This window comes from Pseudophryne corroboree, chromosome 9, assembly GCF_028390025.1.
Source record: "Pseudophryne corroboree isolate aPseCor3 chromosome 9, aPseCor3.hap2, whole genome shotgun sequence".
Classification (NCBI taxonomy): Eukaryota; Metazoa; Chordata; class Amphibia; order Anura; family Myobatrachidae; genus Pseudophryne; species Pseudophryne corroboree.
The window spans coordinates 479,201,221-479,228,677 of record NC_086452.1 but is presented as its reverse complement, the minus strand read 5'-3'; the positions used below and the strand labels follow the sequence as shown (position 1 = coordinate 479,228,677).

Here is a 27,457-nt window from a genome sequence, read left to right as displayed (position 1 = left end):
AGAGAGTCTGTTGCCAGCAGATCTCTCTGAAAATAAAAAACCTAATAAATACTTTCTTATTAGCAAGCTCAGGAGAGCTCACTAAAAGCACCCAGCTCTGTCCGGGCACAGATTCTAACTGAGGTCTGGAGGAGGGTCATAGAGGGAGGAGCCAGTGCACACCACATAGTACTAAATCTTTCTTAGAGTGCCCAGTCTCCTGCGGAGCCCGTCTATTCCCCATGGTCCTTACGGAGTCCCCAGCATCCACTAGGACGTTAGAGAAATCAGTGGTTCTGGGGGAGTTCAAGGGAAATCGCAGTCATCTCACCGTGTGTATGCACCTTACATTTGTCCAATCAGTGACATCACGAGGTTATAGTGGACGACACCATTACCATGGATATAATCCTGGCGCACAGTTATGTGTAATACAGATGCAGAGTTCCTATGTACAGTAATGTATTACAGCTCCGCATGGCGCTATGCATACGCTCATTCAGTAAAAACACCGGACGCCATAAACACTTTCTGGAACATGATAGCAGATATGAACTTTCAGCATGACTTTTAATTAACCCTTTTTTCTCCCAAAGTTGTCCACAGCACATTCTGCTTTATGTTTCATTACTGCCCCCTTGTGGCTGCAGGTCTGCATTGCACTCGGCATCCTGGCGCTTCTACATTGTACAGTGCTGGAGTCTGTCTGGGTAAAATAAAGAGCAATAAATAAGACCCACCCAAGAGAGAGGAAGAAAGGACACCCTGGTTCCTAAACGGGTGCGTCGTCATTTACTGGTTCCTTGTGGCCTCTTACACCGCGACTCCACAAGCGCTCCGGCCAGACTGCACCCAGGGCGGAAGAGGAACCTCAGGCAGCCGGGTAACACTAAGTGCTACAGTACTTTGTATTAAAAATAGACTTTGCAAAGGCTGCTGGTGTTCATTTCATTTCTTCAAATTAAAGATGGAGAAAAAATACTGAGAGCCAGGGAGTAATGATACTCCGTGCCGAGCACAGAGCGCACCAAACTATATATTAGCAATACCTCTTATACTGAACAGTTCTCTATAGGACTGTATGAGCACGCCTCAGTAGTTTCAGCTGTGTGTGTTGGAGATATGACGGGAAGTATGTACATAGCAGACAAGAAAGACGCCTCGCTGTCTGCCGGAACAAGCCATTAGTTAGTGTCCATTGAGTCTGAGTCTTTCTGTCTGTCTTGTTCCCCCAGATCCTCCTCTGCTGGGGGGCAGCTGAGAGATGCCGCGGGTGATGGGGCAGGAGCTTTACCACTATCCTGCCGCTGGTAGAAGAGCACGTAAGCCGCCTTCGTCTAGAAGAAGAGACAGAAGTTACTTTCCTGATAGGGTTCTAGAGCCGGCATTAACGCAACATTATACAGTAATATTAGTCAGCCGCCGACACAAGCTAAACAGTGACATTCAGGGTTCTAGAGCCGGTATTAGCGCATTATACAGTAATATTACTCAGCCGCCGACAGAAGCTGAACCGTGACCGGAGAATTCTAGAGCCGGCATTAGTGCAACATTATACAGTAATAAGACTCAGAGCCGACACAAGCTGAACAGTGACTGGAGGGTTCTAGAGCCGACATTAGCGTAACATTATATAGTAATATTACACAGCCGCCGACACAAGCTGAACAGTGACATTCAGGGTTCTAGAGCCGGTATTAGCGCATTATACAGTAATATTACTCAGCCGCCGACAGAAGCAGAACCGTGACTGGAGGATTCTAGAGACGGCATTAGTGCAACATTATACAGTAATAAGACTCAGAGCCGACACAAGCTGAACAGTGACTGGAGGGTTCTAGAGCCGACATTAGCGTAACATAATATAGTAATATTACACAGCCGCCGACACAAGCTGAACAGTGACATTCAGGTTCTAGCGCCAGCATTAGCGCACTATACAGTAATATTCCTCAGCCGCCGACACAAGCTGAACAGTGACATTCAGGTTCTAGAGCCTGCATTAGCGCATTATACAGTAATATTCCTCAGCCGCCGACACAAGCTGAACAGTGACATTCAGGTTCTCGAGCCGGCATTAACGCAACATTATACAGTAATATTCCTTAGCCACCGACACAAGCTGAACCGTAACCGGAGGGCTCCACAGCCGGCATTAGCGCAACATTATACAGTAATATTCCTCAGCCACCGACACAAGCTGAACCGTAACCGGAGGGTTCCACAGTCGGCATTAGTGCAACATTATACAGTAATATTACTCAGCTGCCGACAAGCTGAACCGTGACAGACGGGTTCCAGAGCAGGCATTAGCGCAACATTATACAGTAACAGTCAACGACACAAGCTGCACAGTGACCGACACTGGGGGTAATTCAGAGTTGATCGCAGCAGCAAATTTGTTAGCAGTTGGGCAAAACCATGTGCAGTGCAGGTGGGGCAGATGTAACATGTGCAGAGAGAGTTAGATTTGGGTGGGTTATATGGTTTCTGTGCAGGGTAAAATAAGAATTTACTTACCGATAATTCTATTTCTCATAGTCCGTAGTGGATGCTGGGGACTCCGAAAGGACCATGGGGAATAGCGGCTTCGCAGGAGACTGGGCACAAAGTAAAAGCTTTAGGACTAGCTGGTGTGCACTGGCTCCTCCCCCTATGACCCTCCTCCAAGCCTCAGTTAGGATACTGTGCCCGGACGAGCGTACACAATAAGGAAGGATTTTGAATCCCGGGTAAGACTCATTACCAGCCACACCAATCACACCGTACAACTTGTGATCTGAACCCAGTTAACAGCATGATAACAGAAGGAGCCTCTGAAAAGATGGCTCACAACAACAATAACCCGATTTTTGTAACAATAACTATGTACAAGTAATGCAGACAATCCGCACTTGGGATGGGCGCCCAGCATCCACTACGGACTATGAGAAATAGAATTATCGGTAAGTAAATTCTTATTTTCTCTGACGTCCTAGTGGATGCTGGGAACTCCGTAAGGACCATGGGGATTATACCAAAGCTCCCAAACGGGCGGGAGAGTGCGGATGACTCTGCAGCACCGAATGAGAGAACTCCAGGTCCTCCTCAGCCAGGGTATCAAATTTGTAGAATTTAGCAAACGTGTTTGCCCCTGACCAAGTAGCTGCTCGGCAAAGTTGTAAAACCGAGACCCCTCGGGCAGCCGCCCAAGATGAATTAAAATACAATGAGAGGATAGATCAAAGGCGATAAATTAAATTTAAGATAATACGTCACATATTTGGGTGTCCTTTCAGATGTTCACTCTTTCGATTGTCTCATGATATCCAGTTGTCAAACATGAAAAAAAAGAAAGATGATACACATGCATGGGTGGTATTGCTTGAAGCACTTATTTGAACACCCTCTAAGTGTCCAGAAAAGAGAAGCCTATGGTGCCGGGCCCAATTTGCTAGTAGATGAGGATAGTATCTCGCCACCACTCTCCCGATTTTTAAGGACGTACCGAAACTCACATCAGAATAAATGAGAATAAGTGTGTAAAGGTATCTTTAGAACTCTATATCCCACGTGATCAAAAACAGGAAGAAAGCTGCTCTAGAAGCGTACCCCACTCACTTGGGAGGGGGATTAATTCCACATGTAAAGGTATCTTTCAAGCCGGGTTCAGGAATAGCAACCGCAGTGGTTCAAAAATAATTTTATTAAGAGTCCATAAAATAACAATGAATTGCTTTTCTATGTGGTTTCCACTCTCTGGTCTGTACACAACATGCAGGTCAGGAATCATAGACAAAAACTGATGCAATCCGGATTTACACCAGTACAGTCATGTTATGTTGGACATACTCCAAAAGTGGTGTCCCATAAAAAACAAAATGATTGAATAAAAATGATGAAAAACTCACTACCTGGTTTCACCAACGACGTTTCGACCTCCTCGGTCTTTTTCAAGGTGCCCAAGATGAGCCCACTTTCCGTGTGGAATGGGCTTTTACAGATTTTGGCTGTGGCAGGCCTGCCACAGAATGTGCAAGCTGAATTGTACTACAAATCCAACGAGCAATCGTCTGCTTAGAAGCAGGAGCACCCAGCTTGTTGGGTGCATACAGGATAAACAGCGAGTCAGATTTTCTGACTCCAGCCGTCCTGGAACATATATTTTCAGGGCCCTGACTACGTCCAGCAACTTGGAATCCTCCAAGTCCCTAGTAGCCGCAGGCACCACGATAGGTTGGTTTAAGTGAAATGCTGAAACCACCTTAGGGAGAAATTGAGGACGAGTCCTCAATTCTGCCCTGTCCGTATGAAAAATTAGGTAAGGGCTTTTATAGGATAAAGCCGCCAATTCTGATGCGATTTTAGGAATCCCTACACTACATTGAGATCCCAAGGTGCCACTGGAGGCACAAAAGGAGGCTGTATATGCAGTACTCCCTTGACAAACGTCTGAACTTCAGGTACAGATGCTAGTTCTTTTTGGAAGAATATCGACAGGGCCGAAATTTGAACCTTAATGGACCCTAATTTGAGGCCCATAGACAGTCCTGTTTGCAGGAAATGCAGGAATCGACCCAGTTGAAATTCCTCCGTAGGGGCCTTCCTGGCCTCGCACCACGCAACATATTTACGCCAAATACGGTGATAATGTTGTACGGTTACATCCTTCCTGGCTTTGATCAGGGTAGGGATGACTTCATCCGGAATGCCTTTATCCTTCAGGATCCGGCGTTCAACCGCCATGCCGTCAAACGCAGCCGCGGTAAGTCTTGGAACAGACATGGTCCCTGCTGGATCAGGTCCTGTCTTAGAGGTAGAGGCCACGGGTCTTCCGTGAGCATCTCTTGAATTTCCGGGTACCAAGTCCTTCTTGGCCAATCCGGAGCCACGAGTATAGTCTTTACTCCTCTCCTTCTTATGATTCTCAGTACTTTTGGTATGAGAGGAAGAGGAGGGAACACATACACTGACCGGTACACCCACGGTGTTACCAGAGCGTCCACAGCTATTGCCTGAGGGTCCCTTGACCTGGAGCAATATCTGTCCAGTTTTTTGTTGAGGCGAGACGCCATCATGTCCACCTTTGGTTTTTCCCAACGGTTTACAATCATGTGGAAGACTTCTGGGTGAAGTCCCCACTCCCCCGGGTGAAGATCGTGTCTGCTGAGGAAGTCTGCTTCCCAGTTGTCCACTCCCGGAATGAACACTGCTGACAGTGCTATCACATGATTTTCCGCCCAGCGAAGAATCCTTGCCACTTCCGTCATTGCCCTCCTGCTTCTTGTGCCGCCCTGTCTGTTTACGTGGGCGACTGCCGTGATGTTGTCCGACTGGATCAATACTGGCTGACCCTGAAGCAGAGGCCTTGCCTGACTTAGGGCATTGTAAATGGCCCTTAGTTCCAGGATATTTATGTGAAGTGACGTTTCCATGCTTGACCACAAGCCCTGGAAATTTTTTCCCTGTGTGACTGCTCCCCAGCCTCTCAGGCTGGCATCCGTGGTCACCAGGACCCAATCCTGAATGCCGAATCTGCGGCCCTCTAGGAGATGAGCACTCTGTAACCACCACAGGAGAGACACCCTTGTCCTTGGAGACAGGGTTATCCGCTGATGCATTTGAAGATGCGATCCGGACCATTTGTCTAGCAGATCCAACTGAAAAGTTCTTGCGTGGAATCTGCCGAATGGAATCGCTTCGTAAGAAGCCACCATCTTTCCCAGGACCCTTGTGCACTGATGCACTGACACCTGGCCTGGTCTTAGGAGTTTCCTGACTAGGTCGGATAACTCCCTGGCTTTCTCTTCCGGGAGAAACACCTTTTTCTGTACTGTGTCCAGAATCATCCCTAGGAACAGCAGACGTGTCGTCGGAATCAGCTGCGATTTTGGAATATTTAGAATCCATCCGTGCTGTCGTAGTACTATTTGCGATAGTGCTACTCCGACCTCTAACTGTTCTCTGGACCGTGCCCTTATCAGGAGATCGTCCAAGTAAGGGATAATTAAGACGCCTTTTCTTCGAAGAAGAATCATCATTTCGGCCATTACCTTGGTAAAGACCCGGGGTGCCGTGGACAATCCAAACGGCAGCGTCTGAAACTGATAGTGACAGTTCTGTACCACAAACCTGAGGTACCCTTGGTGAGAAGGGCAAATTGGGACATGGAGGTAAGCATCCTTGATGTCCAGAGACACCATGTAGTCCCCTTCTTCCAGGTTCGCTATCACTGCTCTGAGTGACTCCATCTTGAACTTGAACCTTTTTATGTAAGTGTTCAAGGCTTTCAGATTTAAAATGGGTCTCACCGAGCCATCCGGCTTCGGTACCACAAACAGCGTGGAGTAATACCCCTTTCCCTGTTGTAGGAGGGGTACCTTGATTATCACTTGCTGGGAATACAGCTTGTGAATGGCTTCCAATACCGCCTCCCTGTCGGGGGTAGACGTTGGTAAAGCAGACTTCAAGAACCGGCGAGGGGGAGACGTCTCGAATTCCAATTTGTACCCCTGAGATACTACCTGCAGGATCCAGGGGTCCACTTGCGAGTGAGCCCACTGCGCGCTGAAATTCTTGAGACGGGCCCCCACCGTGCCTGAGTCTGCTTGTAAGGCCCCAGCGTCATGCTGAGGACTTGGCAGAAGCGGGGGAGGGCTTCTGGTCGTGGGAAGAAGCTGTCTGTTGCAGTCTTTTTTCCCCTTCCTCTGCCCCGGGGCAGATATGAGTGGCCTTTTGCCCGCTTGCCCTTATGGGGACGAAAGGGCTGAGCCTGAAAAGGCGGTATCTTTTTCTGCGAGGTGACTTGGGGTAAAAAGGTGGATTTCCCAGCCGTTGCCGTGGCCACCAGGTCCGATAGACCGCCCCCAAATAACTCCTCCCCTTTATACGGCAATACTTCCATATGCCGTTTGGAATCCGCATCCCCTGACCACTGTCGCGTCCATAATCCTCTTCTGGCAGAAATGGACATCGCACTTACTCTTGATGCCAGAGTGCAAATGTCTCTCTGTGCATCTCGCATATATAGGAATGCATCCTTTAAATGCTCTATAGTCAATAATATATTGTCCCTGTCCAGGGTATCAATATTTTCAGTCAGGGAATCCGACCAAGCCACCCCAGCACTGCACATCCAGGCTGAGGCGATTGCTGGTCGCAGTATAACACCAGTATGTGTGTATATACTTTTAAGGATATTTTCCAGCCTCCTATCTGCTGGCTCCTTAAGGGCGGCCGTTTCTGGAGACGGTAACGCCACTTGTTTTGATAAGCGTGTGAGCGCCTTATCCACCCTAGGGGGTGTTTCCCAACGAGCCCTAACCTCTGGTGGGAAGGGATATAGTGCCAATAATTTTTTAGAAATTAGCAGTTTTCTGTCGGGGGTAACCCACGCTTCATCACACACTTCATTCAATTCATCTGATTCAGGAAAAACTACGGGTAGTTTTTTCAGACCCCACATAATACCCCTTTTTGTGGTACTTGCAGTATCAGAGATGTGCAAAACCTCCTTCATTGCCGTGATCATGTAACGTGTGGCCCTACTGGAAAATACGTTTGTTTCTTCACCGTCGACACTGGAGTCAGTGTCTGTGTCTGGGTCCGTGTCGACCCACTGAGGTAACGGGCGTTTAATAGCCCCTGACGGTGTTTGAGACGCCTGGACAGGCACTAACTGAGCTGCCGGCTGTCTCATGTCGTCAACAGTTTTCTGTAACGTGCCGACACTGTCACGTAATTCCTTAATTACGGCCATCCATTCAGGTGTCGACTCCCTAGGGGGTGACATCACCATTATAGGCAATTGCTCCGCCTCCACATCATTTTCCTCCTCATACATGTCGACACACACGTACCGACACCCAGCACACACACAGGGAATGCTCTGATAGAGGACAGGACCCACTTAGCCCCTTGGGGAGACAGAGGGAGAGTTTGCCAGCACACACCAGAGCGCTATATATGTATAGGGACAACCTTACAATAAGTGTCTATCCCTTATAGCTGCTTATATCTGTTATTTTGCCAAATAAGTGCCCCCCTCTCTTTTTTACCCTGTTTCTGTAGTTGCAGGATGCAGGGGAGATTCTGGGAGCCTTCCTACCAGCGGAGCTGTGTGGGAAAAATGGCGCTGTGTGCTGAGGAGATAGGCCCCGCCCCCTTCACGGCGGGCTCTTCTCCCGCTTTTTTCTGGAAAACTGGCAGGGGTTAAATACATCCATATAGCCCAGGAGCTATATGTGATGTATTTTTTGCCAACTAAGGTAAATTCATTGCTTCCCAGGACGCCCCCCCCAGCGTCCTGCACCCTCAGTGACCGGAGTGTGAAGTGTGCTGAGAGCAATGGCGCACAGCTGCAGTGCTGTGCGCTACCTTATGAAGACAGGAAAGTCTTCTGCCGCCGATTTTGGACCTCTTCTTGCTTCAGCATCTGTAAGGGGGCCGGCGGCGCGGCTCCGGGACCCATCCATGGCTGGGCCTGTGATCGTCCCTCTGGAGCTAATGTCCAGTAGCCTAAGAAACCCAATCCACTCTGCACGCAGGTGAGTTCGTTTCTTCTCCCCTAAGTCCCTCGATGCAGTGAGCCTGTTGCCAGCAGGTCTCACTGAAAATAAAAAATAAGAATTTACTTACCGATAATTCTATTTCTCGGAGTCCGTAGTGGATGCTGGGGTTCCTGAAAGGACCATGGGGAATAGCGGCTCCGCAGGAGACAGGGCACAAAAAGTAAAGCTTTAGGATCAGGTGGTGTGCACTGGCTCCTCCCCCTATGACCCTCCTCCAAGCCAGTTAGGTACTGTGCCCGGACGAGCGTACACAATAAGGGAGGAATTTTGAATCCCGGGTAAGACTCATACCAGCCACACCAATCACACCGTACAACCTGTGATCTAAACCCAGTTAACAGTATGATAACAGCGGAGCCTCTGAAAAGATGGCTCACAACAATAATAACCCGATTTTTGTAACTATGTACAAGTATTGCAGATAATCCGCACTTGGGATGGGCGCCCAGCATCCACTACGGACTCCGAGAAATAGAATTATCGGTAAGTAAATTCTTATTTTCTCTATCGTCCTAGTGGATGCTGGGGTTCCTGAAAGGACCATGGGGATTATACCAAAGCTCCCAAACGGGCGGGAGAGTGCGGATGACTCTGCAGCACCGAATGAGAGAACTCCAGGTCCTCTTTTGCCAGGATATCAAATTTGTAGAATTTTACAAACTTGTTCTCCCCTGACCACGTAGCTGCTCGGCAGAGTTGTAATGCCGAGACCTCTCGGGCAGCCGCCCAAGATGAGCCCACCTTCCTTGTGGAATGGGCCTTAACCGATTTAGACTGTGGCAGGCCTGCCTCAGAATGTGCAAGTTGAATTGTGTTACAAATCCAACGAGCAATCGACTGCTTAGAAGCAGGCGCACCCAACTTGTTGGGTGCATACAGTATAAACAGCGAGTCAGATTTTCTGACTCCAGCTGTCCTGGAACATATTTTCAGGGCCCTGACAACTTCTAGCAACTTGGAGTCCTCCAAGTCCCTAGTAGGTGCAAGGCACCACAATAAGCTGGTTCAGGTGAAACACTGACACCACCTTTAGGGAGAGAACTGGGGACGAGTCCGCAGCTCTGCCCTGTCCGAATGGACAAACAGATATGGGCTTTTTTGAGAAAAAACCACCAATTTGACACTCGCCTGGTCCAGGCCAGGGCCAAGAGCATGGTCACTTTTTATGTGAGATGCTTCAAATCCACATATTTGACTGGTTTTAAACCAATGTGATTTGAGGAATCCCAGAACTACGTTGAGATCCCACAGTGCCACTGGAGGCACAAAAAAGGGGTTTGTATATGCAATACTCCCTTGACAAACTTCTGGACTTCAGGAACTGAAGCCAATTCTTTCTGGAAGAAAATTTACAGGGCCGAATTTGAACCTTAATGGACCCCAATTTGAGGCCCATAGACACTCCTGTTTGCAGGAAATGCAGGAAACGACCGAGTTGAAATTTCTTTGTGGGGCCTTCCTGGCCTCACACCACGCAACATATTTTCGCCACACGTGGTGATAATGTTGTGCGGTCACCTCCTTTCTGGCTTTGACCAGGGTAGGAATGACCTCTTCCGGAATGCCTTTTTTCCCTTAGGATCCGGCTTTCCATCGCCATGCCGACAAACGCAGCTGCGGTAAGTCTTGGAACAGACATGGTACTTGCTGAAGCAAGTCCCTTCTTAGCGGCAGAGGCCATAAGACCTCTGTAAGCATCTCTTGAAGTTCCGGGTACCAAGTCCTTCTTGGCCAATCCGGAGCCATGAGTATAGTTCTTACTCCTCTACGTCTTATAATTCTCAGCACCTTAGGTATGAGAAGCAGAGGAGGGAACACATACACCGACTGGTACACCCACGGTGTTACCAGAACGTCCACATCTATTGCCTGAGGGTCTCTTGACCTGGCGCAATACCTGTCCCGTTTTTTGTTCAGACGGGACGCCATCATGTCCACCTTTGGTATTTCCCAACGGTTTACAATCATGTGGAAAAAACTTCTCAATGAAGTTTCCACTCTCCCGGGTGGAGGTCGTGCTGAGGAAGTCTGCTTCCCAGTTTCCATTCCCGGGATGAAAAACTGCTGACAGTGTTATCACATGATTTTCCGCCCAGCGAAAAGTCCTTGCAGTTTCTGCCATTGCCCTCCTGCTTCTTGTGTCGCCCTGTCTGTTTACGTGGGCGACTGCCGTGATGTTTTTCCCACTGGATCAATACCGGCTGACCTTGAAGCAGAGGTCTTTGCTAAGCTTAGAGCATTATAAATTTACCCTTAGCTCCAGTATATTTATGTGGAGAAAGGTCTCCATACTTGATCACACTCCCTGGAAATTTTTCCCTTGTGTGACTGCTCCCCAGCCTCTCAGGCTGGGCTCCGTGGTTACCAGCATCCAATCCTGAATGCCGAATCTGCGGCCCTCTAGAAGATGAGCACTCTATAACCACCACAGGAGAGACACCCTTGTCCTTGGATATTGGGTTATCCGCTGATGCATCTGAAGATGCGATCCGGACCATTTGTCCAGCAGATCCCACTGAAAAGTTCTTACGTGAAATCTGCCGAATGGAATTGCTTCGTAGGAAGCCACCATTTTTACCAGGACCCTTGTGCAATGATGCACTGTTTTTAGGAGGTTCCTGACTTGCTCGGATAACTCCCTGGCTTTCTCTTCCGGGAGAAACACCTTTTTCTGGACTGTGTCCAGAATCATCCCTAGGCACAGCAGACGTGTCGTCGGGATCAGCTGCGATTTTGGAATATTTAGAATCCACCCGTGCTGATTGTAGCAGTATCCGAGATAGTGCTACTCCGACCTCCAACTGTTCCCTGGACTATGCCCCTATCAGGAGATCGTCCAAGTAAGGGATAATTAAGACGCCTTTTCTTCGAAGAAGAATCATCAATTCGGCCATTACCTTGGTAAAGACCCCGGGGTGCCGTGGACAATCCAAACGGCAGCGTCTGAAACTGATAGTGACAGTTCTGCACCATGAACCTGAGGTACCCTTAGTGAGAAGGGCAAATTTGGGACATAGAGGTAAGCATCCCTGATGTCCCGGGACACTATATAGTCCCCTTCTTCCTGGTTCGTTATCACTGCTCTGAGTGACTTCATCTTAATTTGAACCTTTGTAAGTGTTCAAAAAAAATTTTTTAGAATAAGTCTCACCTAGCCTTCTGGCTTCAGTACCACAATATAGTGTGGAATAATACCCCTTTTCTGTAGTAGGAGGGGTAATTTAATTATCACCTGCTGGGAATACAGCTTGTGAATTTTTTTCCATACTGCCTCCTTGTCGGAGGGAGACCTTGGTAAAGCAGACTTCAGGAGCCTGCGAAGGGGAAACGTCTCGACATTCCCATCTGTACCCCCGGGATACTACTTGTAGGATCCAGGGGTCCTGTACGGTCTCAGCGCCATGCTGAGAACTTGTCAGACGCGGTGGAACGCTTCTGTTCCTGGGAATGGGCTGCCTGCTGCAGTCTTCTTCCCTTTCCTCTATCCCTGGGCAGATATGATCTTATAGGGACGAGAGGACTGAGGCTGAAAAGACGGTGTCTTTTTCTGCAGAGATGTGACTTAGGGTAAAAAACGGTGGATTTTCCAGCAGTTGCCGTGACCACCAGGTCCGATGGACCGACCCCAAACAAGTCCTCTTCCTTTATACGGCCATACTGTGCCGTTTGGAATCTGCATCACCTGACCACTGTCGTGTCCATAACATCTTCTGGCAGTTATGGACATCGCGTTTATTCATGATGCCAGAGTGCAAATATCCCTCTGTGCATCTCGCATATATAGAAATGCATCCTTTAAATGCTCTATAGTCAATAAAATACTGTCCCTGTCAAGGGTATCAATATTTTTAGTCAGGGAATCCGACCAAGCCACCCTAGCTCTGCACATCCAGGCTGAGGCGATCGCTGGCCGCAGTATAACACCAGTATGTGTGTATATACTTTTTATTATATTTTCCAGCCTTGTCAGCTGGTCCTTGAGGACGGCCCTATCTATAGACGGTACCGCCACTTGTTTTGATAAGCGTGTGAGCGCCTTATCCACCTTAAGGGGTGTTTCCCAACGCGCCCTAACTTCCGGCGGGAAAGGGTATACCGCCCATAATTTTCTATCGGGGGGAACCCACGCATCATCACACACTTTATTTAATTTATCTGATTCAGGAAAAACTATGGTAGTTTTTTCACATCCCACATAATACCCTCTTTTGTGGTACTTGTAGTATCAGAAATACGTAACACCTCCTTCATTGCCTTTAACGTGTGGCCCTAATAAGGAATACGTTTGTTTATTCACCGTCGACACTGGATTCAGTGTCCCTGTCTGTGTCTGTGTCGACAGACTAAAGTAAACGGGCGTTTTAAAACCCTTGACGGTGTTTTTGAGACGTCTGGACCGTACTAATTGTTTGTCGGCCGTCTCATGTCGTCAACCGACCTTGCAGCGTGTTGACATTATCACGTAATTTCCTAAATAAGCAATCCATTCCGGTGTCGACTCCCTAGAGAGTGACATCACCATTACAGGCAATTGCTCCGCCTCCTCACCAACATCGTCCTCCTACCTGTCGACACACACGTACCGACACACAGCACACACACAGGGAATGCTCTGATAGAGGACAGGACCCACTAGCCCTTTGGAGAGACAGAGGGAGAGTTTGCCAGCACACACCAAAAACGCTATAATTATATAGGGACAACCTTATATAAGTGTTTTCCCTTATAGCATCTTAATATATATATAAGCATATCGCCAAATTAGTGCCCCCCCTCTCTGTTTTAACCCTGTTTCTGTAGTGCAGTGCAGGGGAGAGCCTGGGAGCCTTCCCTCCAGCCTTTCTGTGAGGGAAAATGGCGCTGTGTGCTGAGGAGATAGGCCCCGCCCCTTTTTCGGCGGCCTCGTCTCCCGCTCTTAACGGATTCTGGCAGGGGTTAAATATCTCCATATAGCCTCCGGAGGCTATATGTGAGGTATTTTTAGCCAAAATAGGTATTCATTTGCCTCCCAGGGCGCCCCCCTCCCAGCGCCCTGCACCCTCAGTGACTGCCGTGTGAAGTGTGCTGAGAGGAAAATGGCGCACAGCTGCAGTGCTGTGCGCTACCTTTAGAAGACTGAGGAGTCTTCTGCCGCCGATTCTGGACCTCTTCTTACTTCAGCATCTGCAAGGGGGCCGGCGGCAAGGCTCCGGTGACCATCCAGGCTGTACCTGTGATCGTCCCTCTGGAGCTGATGTCCAGTAGCCAAGAAGCCAATCCATCCTGCACGCAGGTGAGTTCACTTCTTCTCCCCTAAGTCCCTCGTTGCAGTGATCCTGTTGCCAGCAGGACTCACTGTAAAATAAAAAACCTAAGCTAAACTTTCCTAAGCAGCTCTTTAGGAGAGCCACCTAGATTGCACCCTTCTCGGCCGGGCACAAAAATCTAACTGGCTTGGAGGAGGGTCATAGGGGGAGGAGCCAGTGCACACCACCTGATCCTAAAGCTTTACTTTTTGTGCCCTGTCTCCTGCGGAGCCGCTATTCCCCATGGTCCTTTCAGGAACCCCAGCATCCACTAGGACGATAGAGAAAACCTATTTAAACTTTTACTCTAAGCAGCTCAGGAGAGCCACCTAGATTGCACCCTTCTCGTTCGGGCACAAAATCTAACTGAGGCTTGGAGGAGGGTCATAGGGGGAGGAGCCAGTGCACACCAGCTAGTCCAAAAGCTTTTACTTTGTGCCCAGTCTCCTGCGGAGCCGCTATTCCCCATGGTCCTTTCGGAGTCCCCAGCATCCACTAGGACGTTAGAGAAATACTAGCTGCTTTATTTTTTACACCGCAACTAAGATTTCAGTTTTAACACACCGCACCCAAAACTAACTCTCTCTGCATATATTACATCTGCCCCCCCCCCCCCCCCCTGCAGTGCACATGTTACATATGCCAAAACCCCCTTCCCGCACTGCACATGGTTTTGCCTAACCGCTAACAAATTTGCTGCTGCGATCAACTCTGAATTACCCCCAGTGTACGGAGCACCAGGTCTGTTCCCGACGTGTTAGGCCTATACGGTCAGTGGTGCAGGTGTAATGAAACCACCCACACCCACTAATGATAGGGTGATCCCGCACAACATCCTGAGAATGGGGTCTCCAGTCGCCCCCAAGCTGCTCTAGAAGGGAGGCGGGACACACAATGTGTGACAGCGGCTACGGCACCTCCCGGGGTAATTGTGAGCAGCTGTGTGACATCACCAGGGCAGGGGAATTATGGGGCAGTCTCAGTACAGTAATGTATATCAGCAGGAAAGCGGCACTGACCACAATCTGATCCTCAGATGCTGGCGACACACTGCTGTCATCAAAGTAATACCACTGCTCCGTGTCCTGGTTCTTCGCATAAGCTGTATCTGTGGGGACAAACACAATGACGTCACAGAGCGCACACAAACGCTGGCACCTCGCCTGGCGCTGCACACTTACAGTGTCCGCCTCCCATCCCGCCATAGTGATTGGAAACCGCCACAAGGTCATAGACGTAGGGATCTGCCGTCGGATCGCAGACAAACTCCGACATATTGAGGTTTCTGGAGATGATGGAACAAGGTTACTGTATTTCTGGCATACACGTGTGTGGATATATACATACAGCATAGCAATCACAGGAGCAGCACACGTGTGTGGATATATACATACAGCATAGCAATCACAGGAGCCGCACACGTGTGGATATATACATACAGCATAGCAATCACAGGAGCCGCACACACGTGTGTGGATATATACATACAGCATAGCAATCACAGGAGCCGCACACACGTGTGGATATATACATACAGCATAGCAATCACAGGAGCCGCACACACGTGTGTATATATACATACAGCATAGCAATCACAGGAGCCGCACACACATGTGTGGATATATACATACAGCATAGCAATCACAGGAGCCGCACACACGTGTGTGGATATATACATACAGCATAGCAATCACAGGAGCCGCACACACGTGTGGATATATACATACAGCATAGCAATCACAGGAGCCGCACACACGTGTGGATATATACATACAGCATAGCAATCACAGGAGCCGCACACACGTGTGTGGATATATACATACAGCATAGCAATCACAGGAGCCGCACACACGTGTGGATATATACATACAGCATAGCAATCACAGGAGCCGCACACACGTGTGGATATATACATACAGCATAGCAATCACAGGAGCCGCATACACGTGTGGATATATACATACAGCATAGCAATCACAGGAGCCGCACACACGTGTGTGGATATATACATACAGCATAGCAATCACAGGAGCCGCACACACGTGTGTGGATATATACATACAGCATAGCAATCACAGGAGCCGCACACACGTGTGTGGATATATACATACAGCATAGCAATCACAGGAGGCGCACACACGTGTGTGGATATATACATACAGCATAGCAATCACAGGAGGCGCACACACGTGTGTGGATATATACATACAGCATAGCAATCACAGGAGCCGCACACACGTGTGTGGATATATACATACAGCATAGCAATCACAGGAGCCGCACACACGTGTGGATATATACATACAGCATAGCAATCACAGGAGCCGCACACGTGTGTGGATATATACATACAGCATAGCAATCACAGGAGCCGCACACGTGTGTGGATATATACATACAGCATAGCAATCACAGGAGCCGCACACACGTGTGTGGTTATATACATACAGCATAGCAATCACAGGAGCCGCACACACGTGTGTATATATACATACAGCATAGCAATCACAGGAGCCGCACACACGTGTGGATATATACATACAGCATAGCAATCACAGGAGCCGCACACACGTGTGGATATATACATACAGCATAGCAATCACAGGAGCCGCACACACGTGTGGATATATACATACAGCATAGCAATCACAGGAGCCGCACACACGTGTGGATATATACATACAGCATAGCAATCACAGGAGCCGCACACACGTGTGGATATATACATACAGCATAGCAATCACAGGAGCCGCACACACGTGTGGATATATACATACAGCATAGCAATCACAGGAGCCGCACACGTGTGTGAATATATACATACAGCATAGCAATCACAGCAGCCGCACACACGTGTGTGGATATATACATACAGCATAGCAATCACAGGAGCCGCACACACGTGTGTGGATATATACATACAGCATAGGAATCACAGGAGCCGCACACACGTGTGGATATATACATACAGCATAGCAATCACAAGAGCCGCACACACGTGTGTGGATATACACATACAGCATAGGAATCACAGGAGCCGCACACACGTGTGGATATATACATACAGCATAACAATCACAGGAGCCGCACACACGTGTGTGGATATAAACATACAGAATAGCAATCACAGGAGCCGCACACACGTGTGTGGATATAAACATACAGCATAGCAATCACAGGAGCAGCACACACGTGTGTGGATAGATATATACATACAGCATAGCAATTACAGGAGACGCACACGTGTGTGGATATATACATACAGCATAGCAATCACAGGAGCCGCACACGTGTGGATATATACATACAGCATAGCAATCACAGGAGCCGCACACGTGTGTGGATATATACAAACAGCATAGCAATCACAGGAGCCGCACACACGTGTGTGGATATAAACATACAGCATAGCAATCACAGGAGCAGCACACACGTGTGGATATATACATACAGCATAGCAATCACAGGAGCCGCACACACGTGTGGATATATACATACAGCATAGCAATCACAGGAACCGCACACACGTGGATATATACATACAGCATAGCAATTACAGGAATCTTACACACGTGTGGATATAAACATACAGCATAGCAATTACAGGAGCCGTACACACGTGTGGATATAAACATACAGCATAGCAATTACAGGAGCCGTACACACGTGTGGATATAAACATACAGCATAGCAATTACAGGAGCCGTACACACGTGTGGATATAAACACACACTGTGGCATAGGCATTACAAGAGCCGCACATGCATTGAGAACAGACCTCACACATCAGCTACAGACAATGGTTCCCGGGGAGCTGCCGCATCAACACAGTGTGCAGCTGAGTCAGCACTCCGGGACTCTCTCCCCGCTGGTCACATAGCCAGCATACGTTACATAGATGTCCCCTTCTCCTGTCACAGGGAAGACCCCTCCTGACTATGAGATGCCGCCTCAGCACAATGTGCAGCTGAGTCAGCACTCCGGGAATCTCTCCCCGCTGGTCACATAGCCAGCATACGTTACATAGATGTCCCCTTCTCCTGTCACAGGGAAGACCCCTCCTGACTATGAGATGCCGCCTCAGCACATGGGACAATGTGCAGCTGAGTCAGCACATGGGACAATGTTCAGCTGAGTCAGCACTCCAAGAATCTTTCCCCGCTGGTCACACAGCCAGCATACGTTACATAGATGCCCCCTTATCCTGTTGCATAGATGCCCCCTTATCCTGTCGCAGGGAAGACCCCTCCTGACTATGAGATGCCCCCTCAGCACATGGGACAATGGGCAGCTGAGTCAGCACTCCGGGGATCTTTCCCCGCTGGTCACATAGCCAGCATACGTTACACAGGTGCCCCCTTCTCCTGTGGCAGGGAACCCCCCTCCTATGAGATGCCGCCTCAGCACATGGGACAATGTGCAGCTGAGTCAGCACATGGAACAATGTGCAGCTGAGTCAGCACTCCGGGGATTCTCTCCCCGCTGGTCACACAGCCAGCATACGTTACACAGATGCCCCCTTCTCCTGTCCCAGGGAAGACCCCTCCTGACTATGAGATGCCGCCTCAGCATGTGGGACAATGTGCAGCTGAGTCAGCACTCCGGGAATCTTTCCCCGCTGGTCACACAGCCAGCATACGTTACATAGATGCCCCCTTATCCTGTCGCAGGGAAGACCCCTCCTGACTGAGATGCCGCCTCAGCACATGGGACAATGTGCAGCTGAGTCAGCACATGGGACAATGTGCAGCTGAGTCAGCACTCCGGGGATTCTCTCCCTGCTGGTCACATAGATATTCCTGCCTGCATCCGACAACGATCTGATGCGGATCCTTATTACACAACACTGACTCCTATGGAGAGACCGGGCCCCCAGAGCAGAAGGTGTGCCTCTACTTTCATTGTTCCAGTCATGAGGGAATAAAACACATGACGTATAATGTGGGCAGTACGCTACATACATTACATAGTACTGTGTAATAACTTACCTAATGGGAAACTCTACCACAGCGTCCAGCTTGTCTCTCCAGTAGCGATTGTACGAGAAGCGTTTTAAATGCACTACAAGCACCTTTGGCAGAGACCATAGGTCAAACTTCTTGGTGGCCCTCTGATGCTTCCGGCAGTTTGGACAATACCTGTCAGAAGGTAAAGTAAAGTAGTCAGAGAGCTGTAGATACAGGCAGACCGGAGCACAGAGAGGCCGACTGCCATCACACTCACCAGGGGTCGTGTTCTCCGAGAACCTCCGTCTTTGTGAAGAGCTGGATGCAGTCTCTAAGTGCTACCGTCATCTTCTTCTTCTGAGGCTGTAGCATCGACTCGTGCTTATCAAAGGCCTGCACGGGACAGAGCGCATTACTACGTGGGAAGCCAGGCCAGGGGCCGTCTCACCGCACCCACATAGCGGAACACGTCACATGCCAGTGACCAAGCTGGGGGCTTAATGCTGTCCCAGTATGGACACACACCCATCAGGGCCCAGTGTAATACAGACATACAGAGCATCTTCTCTACACATTACTGGTGCAATGACTCCGAGAGCCCGTATCAGAATCTATCGTCTGACAACAGAACGTTATACAGCTCCTATTACTGGATGCCGAGTCCCAGACAATCTTAGTACATAACCAGTAACTACATCTTACAGGACTCAGCTGTGACGTAACAGTCATCTTACAATATTACAGGAAACCCTCCCCAATGCGTCAGGGACCTACCTCTGCCTCCTGATCATCGTAATACAGCTTCTTGGTTTCCGTATCCCAGTCTATTGCAACTGTGGAATAAGCTGAGAAATAAGAGGCCACAGTTACTTCCTCTCCCAGCTGTGGGGACAACACTGCAGGCCTACATAGCGTCACCACACAGCCAGTCCCTTATATACCAATCTCACCCATCATACAACGCACAAGAGTCTCACTTCCATACGAAGACTATAAGAGAGATACGAGACTCTACACCGGAAAGGGGAGGGAGTGAGCCATCCCTTACTGCAGTCTTTGGGTGCTCCCCCCTCCCTTACTGCAGTCTTTGGGTGCTCCCCCCTCCCTTACTGCAGTCTTTGGGTGGTCCCCCTCCCTTACTGCAGTCTTTGGGTGGTCCCCCTCCCTTACTGCAGTCTTTGGGTGGTCCCCCTCCCTTACTGCAGTCTTTGGGTGGTCCCCCTCCCTTACTGCAGTCTTTGGGTGGTCCCCCTCCCTTACTGCAGTCTTCATGTGATCACCAGAGAAACACACTTACAGGTGAGTTTTAGGAAGGAACCCTCAGCAGGCATGGAGCCCACATCCGACATGGCGTAAGGGTTCACCAAGCTGAAGGAGAACAGCCTCTTGTGGCAGTCCGGGGCTTTCTTTGGCATTTTATTACAGGGGCTGCAGCCCCCCTCTGAGCTTTCATACTCGGCACTATCGTCAGACTGCCCATTAGACTCCTCGGGGGATTCTTCTCGCTCATCGCCCTCCTGGTGGTCCATTTCCTCATCTTGAAAGTGAACAATATGTTAGTCAACACGAGACCCAGTAAATGATTTATCAGTTACAATCTGGTTTCCAAGGTCTGGATAGAGAAACCGCCTTAGGGGCGAACGTTGCGGCAATTTACACAAAACAACCTACCGTCATATATACCATTGGAGCCATTGCAGGTACTGCTCTCGCCAGTTCCGCAGGTGTATTCTTCTGGCAATGGAGACTTTATATAACGCCTGGGGGAAGAGAGACAATAATACGATAATGGCTACAGATAAGAGTCCGAACCAGCACCAGGAGGGACACTACCATCAATGGTGCAGATCTGGGGCAGGTGACCGGCACTTTTACAATGAGATCAGGTCATTCCCATCTGACAGAAGGACGAGACTCGCAGTGCTCCTGCAACAGTTACAGGCTGAGGCCGAGACTCGCAGTGCTCCTGCAACAGTTACAGGCTGAGGACGAGACTCGCAGTGCTCCTGCAACAGTTACAGGCCGAGGCCGAGACTCGCAGTGCTCCTGGCAACAGTTACAGGCCGAGGCCGAGACTCGCAGTGCTCCTGCAACAGTTACAGGCCGAGGCCGAGACTCGCAGTGCTCCTGCAACAGTTACAGGCTGAGGCCGGGACTCGCAGTGCTCCTGCAACAGTTACAGGCTGAGGCCGAGACTCGCAGTGCTCCTGCAACAGTTACAGGCCGAGGCCGGGACTCGCAGTGCTCCTGCAACAGTTACAGGCCGAGGCCGAGACTCGCAGTGCTCCTGGCAACAGTTACAGGCCGAGGCCGAGACTCGCAGTGCTCCTGCAACAGTTACAGGCCGAGGCCGAGACTCGCAGTGCTCCTGCAACAGTTACAGGCTGAGGCCGGGACTCGCAGTGCTCCTGCAACAGTTACAGGCTGAGGCCGAGACTCGCAGTGCTCCTGCAACAGTTACAGGCCGAGGCCGAGACTCGCAGTGCTCCTGCAACAGTTACAGGCCGAGGCCGAGACTCGCAGTGCTCCTGCAACAGTTACAGGCCGAGGCCGAGACTCGCAGTGCTCCTGCAACAGTTACAGGCCGAGGCCGAGACTCGCAGTGCTCCTGCAACAGTTACAGGCCGGGACTCGCAGTGCTCCTGCAACAGTTACAGGCCGAGGCCGAGACTCGCAGTGCTCCTGCAACAGTTACAGGCCGAGGCCGAGACTCGCAGTGCTCCTGCAACAGTTACAGGCCGAGACTCGCAGTGCTCCTGCAACAGTTACAGGCCGAGGCCGAGACTCGCAGTGCTCCTGCAACAGTTACAGGCCGAGGCCGAGACTCGCAGTGCTCCTGCAACAGTTACAGGCCGAGGCCGAGACTCGCAGTGCTCCTGCAACAGTTACAGGCCGAGGCCGAGACTCGCAGTGCTCCTGCAACAGTTACAGGCCGAGGCCGAGACTCGCAGTGCTCCTGCAACAGTTACAGGCCGAGGCCGAGACTCGCAGTGCTCCTGCAACAGTTACAGGCCGAGGCCGAGACTCGCAGTGCTCCTGCAACAGTTACAGGCTGAGGCCGAGACTCGCAGTGCTCCTGCAACAGTTACAGGCCGAGGCCGAGACTCGCAGTGCTCCTGCAACAGTTACAGGCTGAGGCCAGGACTCGCAGTGCTCCTGCAACAGTTACAGGCTGAGGCCGGGACTCGCAGTGCTCCTGCAACAGTTACAGGCCGAGGCCGGGACTCGCAGTGCTCCTGCAACAGTTACAGGCCGAGGCCGAGACTCGCAGTGCTCCTGCAACAGTTACAGGCCGAGGCCGGGACTCGCAGTGCTCCTGCAACAGTTACAGGCCGAGGCCGGGACTCGCAGTGCTCCTGCAACAGTTACAGGCCGAGGCCGGGACTCGCAGTGCTCCTGCAACAGTTACAGGCCGAGGCCGGGACTCGCAGTGCTCCTGCAACAGTTACAGGCCGAGGCCGAGACTCGCAGTGCTCCTGCAACAGTTACAGGCCGAGGCCGAGACTCGCAGTGCTCCTGCAACAGTTACAGGCCGAGACTCGCAGTGCTCCTGCAACAGTTACAGGCTGAGGCCAGGACTCGCAGTGCTCCTGCAACAGTTACAGGCCGAGGCCGGGACTCGCAGTGCTCCTGCAACAGTTACAGGCCGAGACTCGCAGTGCTCCTGCAACAGTTACAGGCTGAGGCCAGGACTCGCAGTGCTCCTGCAACAGTTACAGGCTGAGGCCGAGACTCGCAGTGCTCCTGCAACAGTTACAGGCTGAGGCCGAGACTCGCAGTGCTCCTGCAACAGTTACAGGCTGAGGCCGGGACTCGCAGTGCTCCTGCAACAGTTACAGGCTGAGGCCGAGACTCGCAGTGCTCCTGCAACAGTTACAGGCTGAGGCCGAGACTCGCAGTGCTCCTGCAACAGTTACAGGCCGAGGCCGAGACTCGCAGTGCTCCTGCAACAGTTACAGGCCGGGACTCGCAGTGCTCCTGCAACAGTTACAGGCCGAGGCCGAGACTCGCAGTGCTCCTGCAACAGTTACAGGCCGGGACTCGCAGTGCTCCTGCAACAGTTACAGGCCGAGGCCGAGACTCGCAGTGCTCCTGCAACAGTTACAGGCTGAGGCCGGGACTCGCAGTGCTCCTGCAACAGTTACAGGCCGAGGCCGAGACTCGCAGTGCTCCTGCAACAGTTACAGGCTGAGGCCGGGACTCGCAGTGCTCCTGCAACAGTTACAGGCTGAGGCCGAGACTCGCAGTGCTCCTGCAACAGTTACAGGCTGAGGCCGGGACTCGCAGTGCTCCTGCAACAGTTACAGGCCGAGGCCGAGACTCGCAGTGCTCCTGCAACAGTTACAGGCCGGGACTCGCAGTGCTCCTGCAACAGTTACAGGCCGAGGCCGAGACTCGCAGTGCTCCTGCAACAGTTACAGGCCGAGGCCGAGACTCGCAGTGCTCCTGCAACAGTTACAGGCTGAGGCCGGGACTCGCAGTGCTCCTGCAACAGTTACAGGCTGAGGCCGAGACTCGCAGTGCTCCTGCAACAGTTACAGGCTGAGGCCGAGACTCGCAGTGCTCCTGCAACAGTTACAGGCCGAGGCCGAGACTCGCAGTGCTCCTGCAACAGTTACAGGCCGAGGCCGAGACTCGCAGTGCTCCTGCAACAGTTACAGGCCGGGACTCGCAGTGCTCCTGCAACAGTTACAGGCTGAGGCCGGGACTCGCAGTGCTCCTGCAACAGTTACAGGCTGAGGCCGGGACTCGCAGTGCTCCTGCAACAGTTACAGGCTGAGGCCGGGACTCGCAGTGCTCCTGCAACAGTTACAGGCCGAGGCCGGGACTCGCAGTGCTCCTGCAACAGTTACAGGCCGAGGCCGAGACTCGCAGTGCTCCTGCAACAGTTACAGGCCGAGGCCGGGACTCGCAGTGCTCCTGCAACAGTTACAGGCTGAGGCCGAGACTCGCAGTGCTCCTGCAACAGTTACAGGCCGGGACTCGCAGTGCTCCTGCAACAGTTACAGGCTGAGGCCGAGACTCGCAGTTCTCCTGCAACAGTTACAGGCCGAGGCCGAGACTCGCAGTGCTCCTGCAACAGTTACAGGCTGAGGCCGAGACTCGCAGTGCTCCTGCAACAGTTACAGGCTGAGGCCGAGACTCGCAGTGCTCCTGCAACAGTTACAGGCTGAGGCCGGGACTCGCAGTGCTCCTGCAACAGTTACAGGCTGAGGCCGAGACTCGCAGTGCTCCTGCAACAGTTACAGGCTGAGGCCGAGACTCGCAGTGCTCCTGCAACAGTTACAGGCTGAGGCCGGGACTCGCAGTGCTCCTGCAACAGTTACAGGCTGAGGCCGAGACTCGCAGTGCTCCTGCAACAGTTACAGGCCGAGGCCGAGACTCGCAGTGCTCCTGCAACAGTTACAGGCCGGGACTCGCAGTGCTCCTGCAACAGTTACAGGCCGAGGACGGTACTCGCAGTGCTCCTGCAACAGTTACAGGCTGAGGCCGGGACTCGCAGTGCTCCTGCAACAGTTACAGGCTGAGGCCGAGACTCGCAGTGCTCCTGCAACAGTTACAGGCCGAGGCCGAGACTCGCAGTGCTCCTGCAACAGTTACAGGCCGGGACTCGCAGTGCTCCTGCAACAGTTACAGGCCGAGGCCGGGACTCGCAGTGCTCCTGCAACAGTTACAGGCTGAGGCCGGGACTCGCAGTGCTCCTGCAACAGTTACAGGCCGAGGCCGGGACTCGCAGTGCTCCTGCAACAGTTACAGGCTGAGGCCGGGACTCGCAGTGCTCCTGCAACAGTTACAGGCTGAGGCCAGGACTCGCAGTGCTCCTGCAACAGTTACAGGCTGAGGCCGGGACTCGCAGTGCTCCTGCAACAGTTACAGGCCGAGGCCGGGACTCGCAGTGCTCCTGCAACAGTTACAGGCCGAGGCCGGGACTCGCAGTGCTCCTGCAACAGTTACAGGCCGAGGCCGAGACTCGCAGTGCTCCTGCAACAGTTACAGGCCGAGGACGGTACTCGCAGTGCTCCTGCAACAGTTACAGGCCGAGGCCGAGACTCGCAGTGCTCCTGCAACAGTTACAGGCTGAGGCCGGGACTCGCAGTGCTCCTGCAACAGTTACAGGCTGAGGCCAGGACTCGCAGTGCTCCTGCAACAGTTACAGGCCGAGACTCGCAGTGCTCCTGCAACAGTTACAGGCTGAGGCCGGGACTCGCAGTGCTCCTGCAACAGTTACAGGCTGAGGCCAGGACTCGCAGTGCTCCTGCAACAGTTACAGGCCGAGACTCGCAGTGCTCCTGCAACAGTTACAGGCTGAGGCCGGGACTCGCAGTGCTCCTGCAACAGTTACAGGCCGAGGCCGAGACTCGCAGTGCTCCTGCAACAGTTACAGGCCGAGGCCGAGACTCGCAGTGCTCCTGCAACAGTTACAGGCCGAGGCCGAGACTCGCAGTGCTCCTGCAACAGTTACAGGCCGAGGCCGGGACTCGCAGTGCTCCTGCAACAGTTACAGGCCGAGGCCGGGACTCGCAGTGCTCCTGCAACAGTTACAGGCTGAGGCCGGGACTCGCAGTGCTCCTGCAACAGTTACAGGCTGAGGCCGGGACTCGCAGTGCTCCTGCAACAGTTACAGGCTGAGGCCAGGACTCGCAGTGCTCCTGCAACAGTTACAGGCTGAGGCCGGGACTCGCAGTGCTCCTGCAACAGTTACAGGCCGGGACTCGCAGTGCTCCTGCAACAGTTACAGGCTGAGGCCGAGACTCGCAGTGCTCCTGCAACAGTTACAGGCTGAGGCCGGGACTCGCAGTGCTCCTGCAACAGTTACAGGCCGAGGCCGAGACTCGCAGTGCTCCTGCAACAGTTACAGGCTGAGGCCGGGACTCGCAGTGCTCCTGCAACAGTTACAGGCCGAGGCCGAGACTCGCAGTGCTCCTGCAACAGTTACAGGCCGAGGCCGAGACTCGCAGTGCTCCTGCAACAGTTACAGGCTGAGGCCGGGACTCGCAGTGCTCCTGCAACAGTTACAGGCCGAGACTCGCAGTGTACAGACAAATTACGCTCTTTTAGAGTTAAATGGCAGCTGTGTGTATGGGCACAGATAATAGGATTTTGGTACTTACCAGGTAAATCCTTTTCTTTGAATCCATAGGGGGCACTGGAGTACTCTTGGGATATGGACGGCTTCCGCAGGAAACAGCACTGAATATTTAAATTTAGAACACTCCACCCCTCCATATCCCAGAGTACCTCAGTGTTTTTTACTGAGCCGAACAGGAACTATAGAGAGGTTGACAATGGAGTATTACATATAACATAACGGACAACAACGAAGTTGACACATAACGTTACTGACAACTAAACAGTTGACACCATAACCATCACTTGATAAATTTGAACCAGTCGGTGAGAGTGTGTTACCATAAGATCCTCTGAACTTACCACAAACCAGGTAAAACTGCTCTGGGTGGGCGTCCAGTGCCCCCTATGGATTCAAAGAAAAGGATTTACCTGGTAAGTACCAAAATCCTATTTTCTTTATCATCCACTAGGGGTCACTGGAGTACTCTTGGGACGTACCAAAGCTTCCCCCGTGGGCGGGAGAGCTGTTTGGCACCTGTAACACTAGGCGGCCAAAGCTAGATGCTGATGCCGCAAACGTATCAAACTTGTAAAAGCGCACAAACGTGTGCACTGAAGACCATGTAGCCGCACGGCAAAGCTGCGTCGTAGAAGCTCCCCGACCAGCTGCCCATGAAGTTCCCACAGAACGTGTGGAATGAGCGGTTACTGATGTAGGCGGCTGTAACCTAGCATGAAGGTAAGCCTGACGTATGGTCAGTTTTATCCACCTGGATAAGGTTTGTTTAGACGCTGGCCAACCCATCTTGGCAGCATCATAGAGAACAAACAACGTATCCGTCTTACGAACTGAAGACGTTCGGGATACATAAACGCGTAACGCGCGTACCACATCCAGAGTTCCAGAATGTGCTGTTAACACAGGAACTACTATTGGTTGATTGATGTGAAAAGATGACACTACCTTTGGTAAGAAAGCGGGATTCGTCCGAAGTTCCGCTCTGTCATCATGAAACACCAAATACGGTGGCTTGCATGACAAGGCACCCAAATCTGAAACACGCCTTGCCGAAGCTAAGGCTAGAAGAAAAATTGTTTTCCAAGTGAGAAACTTTATATCCACTTGCTGTAGGGGTTCAAAATATGAAGACTGTAAGAAATCTAAAACCAGATTCAAGTCCCATGGCGCTGTAGGTGGAATGAATGGAGGCTGAACTCTGAGGACACCTTGGAAAAAATAAGAATTTACTCACCGGTAATTCTATTTCTCGTAGTCCGTAGTGGATGCTGGGAACTCCGTAAGGACCATGGGGAATAGCGGGCTCCGAAGGAGGCTGGGCACTCTAGAAAGATTTATGACTACCTGGTGTGCACTGGCTCCTCCCACTATGACCCTCCTCCAAGCCTCAGTTAGGACACCGTGCCCGGACGAGCAGACATAATAAGGAAGGATTTAGAATCCCGGGTAAGACTCTTACCAGCCACACCAATCACACCGTACAACTCGTGATACTATATCCAGTTTGACAGTATGAAAACAACTGAGCCTCTCAACAGATGGCTCAACAATAACCCTTTAGTTAACAATAACTATTTACAAGTATTGCAGACAATCCACACTTGGGAT

The 27,457-nt window shown here is 51.3% G+C and overlaps 1 protein-coding gene across 2 annotated transcripts in view; it reads right to left on the bottom strand.

Annotated features, from left to right (window-relative positions):
• Nucleotides 1-530: 530 nt before the first annotated feature.
• Nucleotides 531-27,457, bottom strand: part of USP4 (ubiquitin specific peptidase 4) — a 72,236-nt gene continuing 45,309 nt past the window's right edge. For both annotated transcript variants that reach the window (XM_063941434.1, XM_063941435.1), the window contains exons 15-22: nucleotides 20,431-20,519; nucleotides 20,057-20,296; nucleotides 19,534-19,604; nucleotides 19,037-19,152; nucleotides 18,802-18,951; nucleotides 14,995-15,098; nucleotides 14,833-14,921; nucleotides 531-1,316 (exon numbers count right to left, since the gene is read on the bottom strand). In XM_063941434.1, the coding sequence (XP_063797504.1) occupies nucleotides 1,164-1,316; nucleotides 14,833-14,921; nucleotides 14,995-15,098; nucleotides 18,802-18,951; nucleotides 19,037-19,152; nucleotides 19,534-19,604; nucleotides 20,057-20,296; nucleotides 20,431-20,519 (1,012 nt within the window). In that variant the 3' untranslated portion in view covers nucleotides 531-1,163. The remainder of the gene's footprint in view (nucleotides 1,317-14,832; nucleotides 14,922-14,994; nucleotides 15,099-18,801; nucleotides 18,952-19,036; nucleotides 19,153-19,533; nucleotides 19,605-20,056; nucleotides 20,297-20,430; nucleotides 20,520-27,457) is intronic.